Here is a 10406-nt window from a genome sequence, read left to right as displayed (position 1 = left end):
CGGCGCACTCACTCCCAAAGCCGACACCGATACCCATCAGGCATCCCAATCCACTCGATCCCGTTGGGGAAATGGCCAGGCGACCGGTCGATCTCCTGGCACTCGGTCTGCACCGTGATCCAGTGCTGCTCGCTGTGGCCCTCGCCGGCGCCGAGGTCTGCGACGATCCGGTCGCCTTCGATCTTTTTGATCCACATATCTTTGGGGAAATCGCCGTCTTTGGCGGTTGGGGCTGCGGTCGGGGCTGCTGCTGTGAGATGGAGGGCCGCGGTCAACGCGGTTAGTGCCATTAGTGAGAGACGCATGTTGGTTTGTCTGTTCGTTTTCTTTGTTGTGTGTGTTGTGACGCAAAATCTCAGTGTCAGTGTCAGTGTCAGTCTCAGGTGAATTCCAGATTCAGATTCGTAATTCGGGTTTGATATGAAACAGAAGGGCTATTTTTATGGTTGTGTGGAGTGAGCTGCTCCTTATATAATCTGCTATATCCCCCAGTCCATAAAGCTGAGTTAGTTAGCGTGGAATAGAGCATGGTTCATATCTCATATAGCGCCAGTTTCAGTATCCGGATTCTTTGTCTCGGCTTGCAGCTGATTCGCTTAGAAAGGTCATGAGAGCATCTTGCTCAAGTGATCATACAGCTGTTCTTTGTTGTATCTTGTTGTTCCAAACCTAGATCAAGCAGAGTGTACAAAGTCAAGTACATCCAAAGAATGAAACACGGATCTCACTTGTAGTCACGCCTGCACTCTGCAAATGATCTCAACAACCCTAGCCTATCCTCATCCCAACAATTCAATTTTCGATATGCGATATCCAAATCGCGGGGTCATGATGGCGGTATAGGTACTAGAGCCGGCCATTAGATGCTCTATAGGCTATGCCCCGTAGCCCGAACATGTATATTAGGCTGACTACTCTATTATGGACTTCTTAGCTATATTTCTGTATTGCTACTAGAAGGGCAGGGGATGGATATTGTCTCTAGATACCTATGCCCACCTCGCAAGCCTGCTCTACCCACGAAGACCGCAAATACAAGCAAAATGTTGATGATACATCTGGATAGCAGGATAGCGTATCGATCTATAGAAAGTATTGGTTGTACTTCTATAATTGTACGTAGCCCTTGTCGCTGGCATAATAGGCAAAACCATTGCATATGGGAAACCCTTGAAGGCTTCTACACCAGTGCATTTTCCCACTTCCAGATGAGAAACTAAAAAATTACATTCCACTGTTTTGAAACTGTAAAGCAAAGCAGTATATACACCAAAGTCTAACCTACTATGACAACCCTAATACACAAACTCCTCGGTCTCCCTCACAAATCAGCCAGCGGGCTTAGCCCAGCTAGTCCAGCCTCAGCCTTAACCTCAAGCCCAATTCCAATCCAGCTAGCTAATAACCCAAGCTAGCCCCAATCCTAAGAAAGCTCCTAATGATCATTCTTCTTCTTATCATCATCACCATTCTCAGGTTCAACCTTCTTCGTACCCGCATAGCACTTGAAAGAATTGAGCTTCTTACGGTACTTCTCCTCGATCTCGCCGCCAGGGCCATTAATATCGCCCGTCCCACCACCATGGCACCAGCGGCCCGTCCAAAAGCGACACCGGTATTCCTCAGGGATCTCCACGGACACCAGGCCTTCAGGATACTTTTTTCTCTCGAGATTCACGCATTGGTGCTGGACGCCGACTGGTACGTTGTACTGATATCCTGGGGAGCTGTAGAGACCGATGTTGACGTCATAATCGAATGTTCTGTCGGTGGTATCGGTGGGTTTGGTGTCGGCGACGGTGACGGTGGCGCGGTCGGGAGGGGCTGCCTGGGTGACGGGGAGAGTTGCGGCCAGCGCGGTAATCATAAATGTGAGTTGTAGATGCATTGTGTTTGTGTGGTATGGTATAATTAATTGGCTCTGTTCAAGTTCAAGGTGATGAGTAATGATGATTCTATTTTTGGTTTGAAGCGGTGTTTTAAATATACCGAGCGCTCACGATGCAAGATATAAGACTTGGAGGTGATCATTCAACGCAGGTGGCAGTTTCAAAGTTCTTTGGTATGGCTCTAGCGGTATTCGCTATGCCTTTGTGTTGTTTGAGATAGGCAAAACGAACATGTCATGACTGCATGTCATGTGGTCCGAGTATGAAACGCTGACGTTCCATCCCATTGTTCAAAGTTCACTACTCCAGCATCATTATGTCGGATCAAGCTGAACTTAGAAATGTCGGTGGATCTTCCAGGTTCTGCATAACTTTGCCAATTCAGCATCTGAAACTGATGCATGAATTAAAACGGGCCGATTTGGGATTCTTGATTGTTATTTAGTCCCTCAAATTCCACCATAATTATGCCGGTTCGGATTGAACGAATCATTGCCTGCATCTTCTCGCCACCATGTTTTCGCCACTTAACAACTGAAACGAACTCATGATCAATGAATGCCGACTTGTATTGACCGATCGTAGTGTTGAGAGTTCCAAAGGGACACACTTGCCCAGTTCTTTCAAGCAGAATCTGCAGATCTCCCTCCACTATCGCGTTCAGTAGTATTCGTAGAGGCAGATGCAAACCGACTCTTCGCGCGAATCCGCGGCCCAAAGGCAACGAGGACCCATGGGACGAGTGTCAAGGCAAAACCCTAGAGAAGCACGGACGTCAGTTCTAACAAATATGTAAAATGTCACACCCTAGACACTCGCTATTGAGGAAGGAGCATACATACAACACCGCCCAAGATACTCCCCGCCACCCCATACCCCAGATTTTCGAACATGGCATTTGTGACGAGTGGGAAAACGCCGCCGAGAATGTTTCGGCCTAGACACAGCGCTGCATCAGTACATTTCACTGTCCAAGGGAGTTAGATAAGCGGAGACGTACAAAACGACTGTGCCGCGATCGCCGAACTCGCAAATTCGGCGTACGCATCAGCAAGGTAATTAAACGTCGCGAGGTAGATCGAGAAGATCCCCACAATTGAACATCCAATTCCCAGCGCTGGAACTATCCAGTGGATTGTAGATTGTGCAGTCCAGCCAAACCAGAACAGCCCGATGGGTAAGAATATGGACTCGATGCATGCGAAGTAGAGGCGAGACTCAGCCGATGCGTTGAAGAGACGGTACTTCCGCGCGAGCTTATCTTGGAAGATGCTCAAGAGCGTTGCGAGTATTGAGGATATCAGTATCACGGTAAACACAGCTCCGGTTTGCTCAAGTGTAAAGCCATACGTCGTCGAAAAGACGAGCGGGATGGAGCCGAAGTTCAGGTACAGGACTGCCCAGCTGAAGGCAACCCAAAAGGAGAAGGAGAAGACGACGGGCTCGGTGATGAGGAATGCTAATCGTATCAGTACCGGGACGCTTGACGAATAATGTCAAAGAATCGTGGCTTACAGAATGGCCTCGCGCAGGACAGTACCAGCTTCTCTTTGAGCGAGAGTGATTTGCCCAAATCGCTCTCCAGGCGATACCGGATACGCACCGGGCCATTGCTTCCTAGACCTTCAGGACCGTGAACGCCATAAACCCCATAGCAGCCCCTTTGTTCCATCTCCTCAAAGTACTCGTTCATCGTTTCCGCCCATCGTGCTAACAAAACACTCTCCCTTGTCTCGTCGAAGAAAAAAAAGAGAAGGACGACGAAGCATGCACTGACGCTAGCTTGAGAGTAGTAGATCCACCTCCAGGTCGTCCTCGATGCAATGGCACTACTCACGAGGGGGCCGAGGCCGGTTCCGAATAGAGTTGCACCAGAGAAGAGGGCCATGGGAACGTTCCGCTCGTGGTCGGCGTAGATGTCACTGATGACGCCGCCCACTATGGAGGAGAAGGAAGCTGTTGCGTTGATTATCAGTTGCTAGCCGTTCGATCGTAAGAGGGTACTGGTTCAACGAACACCCTGCTACACCCAAGAAGAACCGTCCAACCAGCAAGCCGGCGAGGGAGTTGCTAGCTCCGCATCCTGCGAGGCAAACTAACAAAAATAATCTACATCAGCCATCCAACCAGAGCTCCAGACCATTGTAGATAGCACGTACCAGTGAAAAGCACGCCGCTCCCCAAAAACACCGGTCTCCGTCCCCAAGCCTCCGAGAAAGGGGCAAGGAGCATCGGAGTCACCGCGAAACCAATTGTAAACAGTGTTGTTCCCAAGTTATACGGCACCCTTGAAACACCCCAGTCCTTGTGTAACTGATCGAAAGCCGGCGAGCACTCGCCAGCCGCATAGGCTGCCATGACAGTAACGCCACAGGCGATGACGGTTGTAACGAGCTTTCGGTAGGTTGACCATTGGAGGGGGAGGATAGGAAATTCCATCGGAACGTCTGCACGGGCGAAAAGCAAAGTCTCTTTGTGCTGCGTCTTTTCTGTGTCATCTTGCGGAGGAGGAAGGTGCGTACGGGTCTTGAGATGTGGATGAGATTTCGGATCGACGTATTCAATGGGGCTGTTGATGTCACAATGTGATTTCGCTGGACGCGTGGGATGGGATAGCAACTGAGCTTCGTCCTGTTTAACCGTAAGCGAATCCATTTTGACATGAGAGTCTATCAGGGGGTATTGAGGTGATGAGGGAGACAAACAGCTGCTTATAAGATCGAGAGTCTACCTTGGTGGAGAGAAGGCCCAGAGAGGTGGGGAAGCAGAGTCAAGAGTAACAGCCGGAGAGAGCAGCCTCCTCCCCGTCGCTAGTAAACTAGGCTTGCACAGGCGAGGCTTGGTGCATCCAACGCAAGTCATTATTGGATATTGTCTCGCTCAGTCGGAGCTTAGGCCGACGCGTAGTCTTCGGACAGGCTTGCTTGCACGCGTGGTCAGAGAACGGGATACCTGGAGAAGAAAGCGCGGACTGGGACGACAGATATTCCTTTCTCGGTACGGGTAGTATACATTAATTTGCTGGCGATTTCTATAGGTAGCCTCCCACTACTTAGGTCCACACTAATTGTTTCCTACATCAGACTGTCTGCTTATGCACAGGAACACTATCTACATGCACAGCCCCCACCTTGGCCTCCCTCTCCTTCTCATCGGAGTGGCCCTCGTCCCCCGACACTGCGGGTGCATCAAAGACCTCCGCAATCTTCTCCAGCGTCTTCCCGAATGTCTCAGGAAAGAAGACGTAAAACAGGACAACTTCAACTAGCAGCCAAGCCACGTAGACAAGATAGTATTTCCAGCCAAGATCGTCCATCCCAATCGGGTTCACGAACTGGTTGAAGAATAGCGCCGCCTTGTTAGTGAAAATTAGTACGCTCATACCCGTTGCCCTGAGGTTAAACGGTAGGATCTCGGATGGATACAAGTAGAGCGTCGGGTTGAGGGCAAGATTGAAAGTGGTGTAGTAGATGAATATGAAAGCCAAAGCGGCTTTACCGGCTCCATCCAATTCAAGCTCGTTGTATACCGCAATACCGATGGTGAGAGCGCTGAATGTCAGCCACATCCCGAGACCACCGCCAACAAAAAGCCAGCGGCGGCCGATGCGGGCTGCAGCGATAGCTGCAAAGACTGACGTGGCATAGTTCGTGCAGGTTATGGCGCCGTTGATCTTGAGCTGCTCTTTTGGCTCCGTGATGCCGATGGTTGCCAGAATCTTCGACAGATAGTATGATACCAGTCCATTGCCAGACCACTGTCCTGCCACAGCGAGGATAACAATGATGAGCAGCCGCTTGCGGTTTCCTGGTGTAGCAAAGAAGAGCTTGATACTGTTCGTTTCAACCTCTTGCTCTGCGCGGAGCACCTCTCGGATTTCATAGTACTCGGCAACAACGAGCTCGTCGTTCTGTTCTCCGTTGGCGTGATACTGGATGAGAATCTGCAGAGCCTCCTCTTCCCGCCCTTTGTGGATAAGCCATCGAGGAGATTCGGGGAGCAGCCATATAAATGCTACCTGGAAAACCGCTGGCAGTCCCTGTAGTAGCGTAGGGGTTCTCCAAGACCAGGAGCTGTGGATTTCCAGTGTGCCGTACACCACCCAGGCACATATCAACGAGCCGATATAGAAGGTTGTCGCATAGAGCGCCGTGACAAAAACTCGGTGGCTAGGATGTACCAGCTCGGAAATAAGAACAGGCCCTGCCGTTAAAGCGAGGGTGATTCCAAAGCCGACGATTGTTCGTGAGGTGATAAAGGCAGCTAAATTATTTGAGGCCGTTTGGATGGCCACGCCAGCAATCATGATGATGCTACCAACGAAAATGGACCATCGGCGGCCGTATCGATCAGAGATGATAGCGGAGAACGGGGTGGATAGGATGGCGCCGAGGGGGTATGAAGCCGACATGAAGCCCAAGATAGCACCCGTTGGGTGGTTGAAGTATTCCTGCCAGTTGGGTACTGTCGACAGAAAACATCAGTCAGGTGAGGAAGGTTTACCGGGCCAGAGGGCGTACCAGATTGCAATCCATTGAGCAAGGAACTGTCGTATCCGTTTGTGACACATATCATCAGACAGGCAGGGACAAGGATGCTGTATAGGCGGATGAGAGACGGATTCATCTGCCAGCCTTTGTCTTTCTCCGCTGCCTTGATCTCAGCAACGGTCCGACGAGGCCGCTGATCCAGTGTGCTTGGAGCCATAACTCTCGTAGGATAAGTTGTTTGTGACTAAGACGTAAAGGACGATGGCCAGATAGACTGAACGAAGACAGATCAGGGTGCCGGTTTCCCTCTGCAGGGAAAACTATTCATGGTATTTATACAAAAAGGCCAAGGCATGGCACGATCTCAGGGCAGATGGGACGAGTGGTCACTGCGAGCCCGGTGCCATGGGGGAAAACCAAAGGTCGGGGAAATCCTGGGGAGGCGAGAATCCAAGTCTCCGCACATTGGAAGACTGGCCATGTTCGCGAGACCAAAGCTGGGCTAGAGAGTCAGACCCATGGCTGGCGCAGGTTAGCGGCGCGGAGACACGGACTTGGCGCTTTCTCTGAGTGAGTGGGGTTCTTAGCAGATCGGACAGCGGCCCGTTCTCCGGTCTCCTCACTATGCTGTATAAGAAGTCAGAGCTGGAGGCGCAATCTGGAGTAATATGCGGGGTTGATTCCAGTACAGTCCTCTTATTTTTCTTTCTTTTACTTCATCTTCTCGTCGACGAAATGGGCGACGCATTCGTGAACACAAACATGAGCGCGGCTGGATATGCAGCCAGCATGCTCCCTCGATTAACCCTAGAAGAGAAGGTAAAGCTCCTGGCCGGCGCGGACATGTGGCGCACCAACGCTGTCCCTCGTGTTGGGATCTCGCAAATGAAGTGCTCCGATGGACCGGTTGGTGTACGCGGAGGGCAGTTCACTGACGGAGTGACGGCGGCATCGTTGCCTTCCGGGTATGATACCCCATGTTGCTGAACACGGCGCTCTTTAACTGAATCTGTCAGCGTCTCTCTAGCAAGCACATGGGATCCAGAATTGATCGACGAGATGAGTACCATCCTGATCGCAGAGTGTCGCAGTAAGAGTATCGATGTTTTGCTTGGGCCTACAGGTAGCTCAGGAGATCCAGTTTTCCATAGACGATGATCGCTAACAGTTGTTCTCACTCTGCAGTTTGCATCCCGCGGACACCCCTCGGCGGCCGAAACTTTGAAGCGTACAGCGAGGATCCCTTTCTGAGCGGGAAGCTGGCGGCGCGATATATCAAAAGGATCCAAGCGGCGGGCATCGCAACATGCATCAAGCATTTTGCTGCCAACGACCAAGAACACCGACGTTTCTTTGTCGACGCGCAAATATCCGAGCGCGCTCTTCGCGAAATTCACACCCAGCCGTTCGAGATTGCAGTGCGGGAGAGCAATCCGTGGTCACTGATGACAGCATACAACAAGGTGAACGGCTCGTACGCTTCTGCGAACAAGCATCTCCTCCGCGATATTCTGAGAGAGGAGTGGGGATGGGACGGCGTTGCAATGAGCGACTGGTTTGGGACCAATACAGTTGTTCCATCGGTTGAATACGGGTATGGTAGTCATTCGCTGGTTTCGTTATTATGCTAACCGCTTCGTGACGCAGGCTAGACCTCGAAATGCCAGGTCCCGTCAAGAGGAGGGGAAAACATCTGATCGAAGCTCACAAACAAGGCCTAATCAGCGAAGAGAGAATTGACGAATGCGCCAGTCGGATGCTGAAGCTCCTGCACCGAGTCGGCAAGAGCTCTGAGCCTGACTGGAAGGAGCCCGAAGAGAAGGCAGTCGACCTTCCTGAACACAGAGCAATCATGCGCCGTTGCGCGGCTGAAGGTTCGTAATCCAGGCATCCCGTCATTGAAAGATAAGCGGAGGCTAAAAACTTTCGCATAGGAATTGTCCTTCTCAAAAACGAAAAGAACATCCTGCCACTGGATGTTCAGCCGGCGATGCGCATTGCGGTGATCGGCCCCAATGCTGGCAGAGCAGTACAATCCGGCGGGGGTAGTTCCGATCTGCTACCTCACTACAGAACTATCCCGTTGGATGCTATAAAACAGGCCGTCGAGGAGGCGGGTATTGGCGCTGGGGTTGCCTATGCTCCCGGAATGCAGGGCCATCGGTACATACCGTTGATGGATCCCAGTGTCATGAGAAACCCCGTTACCGGCGAGTCCGGGTGGGTATTGTCCTTCTGGACCAATATGGAGCATTCCGGCGATGTTGTGTACGAGGAACATCGGAAGAGCTCGATCCTGGTATGCTATGACACATTGCCAGATAGCCTGACGACTGGGGAGAGATATTCGTACAGAGGGCGTACAATTCTCACACCAAAGACCACAGGAAAGCACTGGTTTTCGCTCTCCTCTTGCGGTCCTGGACGGCTTTTGCTAGATGGGAGAGTCATACTTGATATCCCTAGACGATGGTGGTCGCCCAAGTCTCCTTTGTTTATGAGTTACGGTTCTCCTGAGGAACGCATCCAGGTTCACCTAGAAGCTGGTCGGGAATATGAACTGACTCTGGATGGAGTCAGCCGTGAGCCGGAGCCTTACGAGTTCTCCTTCGCGGGCGATCTTTTGCGCGAAGAAATCCAGGACGGAGGGCGGGTTGGTTTCTTGGAGGAAGAAACCAGGGACCTCATGAGTGAAGCTGTCGATCTGGCTGCAAAGAGCGACCTCGTCATAATGGTTGTTGGCAAGGACCGCGAGTGGGAGTCTGAGACCAGTGACATGGTCTCGATGAATCTGCCCAAAGAAACGGATCTCCTAATTTCCAACGTCGCCAAAGCCAACCAAGATATAGTCGTTGTCAATCAGACTGGTTCACCAATTACAATGCCTTGGCTTAGCCAGGTTCGCGCTGTCGTCCAGGTGAGATAACATCATCACTGAATCTACATGGAAAGAAATCAGGCTAACATGAGTCGATGGCTGTAGGCATGGTATCAAGGCCAGGAACACGCAAATGCCCTCACAGATGTCCTCTTCGGCCGCGTAAACCCTTGCGGCAAGTTGCCCATCACATTCCCGAAAATCTACGAACAAAATCCATCATCGCTTGACTACCCCGGCCATAACGATCGCGTTGTGTACGGCGAGGGTGTATTCGCCGGGTATCGATGGTGGGATCGACTCCAGATCGAACCTCTTTTTCCGTTCGGCTTCGGTATATCATATAGCACTTTCGAGTATTCGAATGCCAGGCTTAGCTCGACGGAGCTTCAATTCTCTGAACAAGGTTCGGAAAGTATCGAGATAAAGGTGGATGTGACAAATACTTCGAAGATGGCCGGTAAGGACATTGTGCAATTCTATGTCTCGCCCAAGACGGCCCCTCGCTTAACCAGGCCGAGAAGAGAGCTCAAGGGATGGAACAAGGTGATGGTCCAGCCGGGTGAGACCGTAACAGCATCGGCAATCTTGGACTGGGTTAGCGTTGCCTACTGGGATGACAAACGACACGAGTGGGTAGTGGATGGTGGTGCCGTCTTTGAGGTAATCGCAGCGAGACATTCGCGTGATATTGGGGTGGTGGCGGAGTTCCAGGTTGGCAAGCCTGCTGCCAATCTCAGATCATCACGGTTCACGGTTTTGGCGGACTGAAAGATTGCGAAGACAGAAAATGTAGCCGTTTCAAGGCAGGGGACGGGAGGCCCTTAAATTGAAGGACGTACATGCACCATATCAACCTAAGGCCTTTTTTCGCTGCTCGAGTATACATTCATAGATAGGCGTACAATTCCCATAGTGAATTCTGAAACGGCGACATCAAGTTGGACCAACGCTTCCGGGAGTTATCTGGTCCAGTTGCCGCAGTAGTTGCATATCTTGCGCGATTGTTGGGCTGAGATGAGCAGCATCCATTTCAACTCGTTCTTGAATACGCCAAATGACGTGCCAATCCGAAGGTAATAGGGAGTGAAGATCGGGTCTCTTTTCCACCAACCGCAGCAGAATAGCCCCTGCAAAGAAACTGATCAC

At 51.2% G+C, this 10406-nt stretch overlaps 5 protein-coding genes across 5 annotated transcripts; 1 reads left to right on the top strand and 4 right to left on the bottom strand.

The window, feature by feature from the left end:
- Positions 1 to 27: 27 nt before the first annotated feature.
- Positions 28 to 305, bottom strand: BDW74DRAFT_184284 (uncharacterized protein; the record flags this gene model as incomplete). Its single annotated transcript, XM_073730774.1, has 1 exon — positions 28 to 305. A coding segment is annotated over one exon (278 nt), but the record flags the coding sequence as incomplete, so codon positions are not given.
- Positions 306 to 1336: 1031 nt separating this feature from the next.
- On the bottom strand, positions 1337 to 2091 carry BDW74DRAFT_121096 (uncharacterized protein). The gene is made up of 2 exons (XM_073722015.1): positions 1990 to 2091; positions 1337 to 1921 (listed from the first exon to the last, which is right to left on the bottom strand). Exons 1-2 carry the CDS (start codon positions 2029 to 2031, stop codon positions 1436 to 1438), a joined length of 528 nt encoding a protein of 175 aa, XP_073577651.1. The 5' UTR covers positions 2032 to 2091; the 3' UTR covers positions 1337 to 1435.
- A 285-nt stretch (positions 2092 to 2376) lies between these two features.
- BDW74DRAFT_189663 (uncharacterized protein) lies at positions 2377 to 4328 on the bottom strand (the record flags this gene model as incomplete). The annotated part of the gene is made up of 6 exons (XM_073732027.1): positions 2377 to 2647; positions 2732 to 2826; positions 2890 to 3348; positions 3405 to 3845; positions 3907 to 3984; positions 4049 to 4328. The coding sequence occupies 6 exons, from the start codon at positions 4326 to 4328 to the stop codon at positions 2513 to 2515; spliced, it is 1488 nt and encodes a 495-aa protein (XP_073577650.1). The 3' UTR covers positions 2377 to 2512.
- Positions 4329 to 4968: 640 nt separating this feature from the next.
- BDW74DRAFT_184281 (uncharacterized protein) lies at positions 4969 to 6596 on the bottom strand (the record flags this gene model as incomplete). The annotated part of the gene is made up of 2 exons (XM_073730773.1): positions 4969 to 6353; positions 6410 to 6596. The coding sequence occupies 2 exons, from the start codon at positions 6594 to 6596 to the stop codon at positions 4969 to 4971; spliced, it is 1572 nt and encodes a 523-aa protein (XP_073577649.1).
- Positions 6597 to 7114: 518 nt separating this feature from the next.
- BDW74DRAFT_184280 (beta-glucosidase H) lies at positions 7115 to 10028 on the top strand (the record flags this gene model as incomplete). Its single annotated transcript, XM_073730772.1, has 6 exons — positions 7115 to 7344; positions 7396 to 7502; positions 7565 to 7973; positions 8027 to 8253; positions 8314 to 9296; positions 9363 to 10028. 6 exons carry the CDS (start codon positions 7115 to 7117, stop codon positions 10026 to 10028), a joined length of 2622 nt encoding a protein of 873 aa, XP_073577648.1.
- Positions 10029 to 10406: the final 378 nt, after the last annotated feature.

The sequence above is a fragment of the Aspergillus multicolor genome (genome assembly GCF_047715735.1).
Source record: "Aspergillus multicolor strain CBS 133.54 unplaced genomic scaffold BDW74scaffold_59, whole genome shotgun sequence".
Classification (NCBI taxonomy): Eukaryota; Fungi; Ascomycota; class Eurotiomycetes; order Eurotiales; family Aspergillaceae; genus Aspergillus; species Aspergillus multicolor.
Note: the sequence above shows the minus strand (reverse complement) of the source record. Positions and strands in the feature narration are given on the sequence as shown.

Bases quoted from the DNA above. Each gene is read 5' to 3' on its own strand.
- BDW74DRAFT_121096 (XM_073722015.1), bottom strand. From the start codon at position 2,031: ATGATCACCTCCAAGTCTTATATCTTGCATCGTGAGCGCTCG. The intron at 1,922-1,989 runs GTATATTTAAAA...GAACTTGAACAG, and splicing joins TCTTGCATCGTGAGCGCTCG to AGCCAATTAATTATACCATA.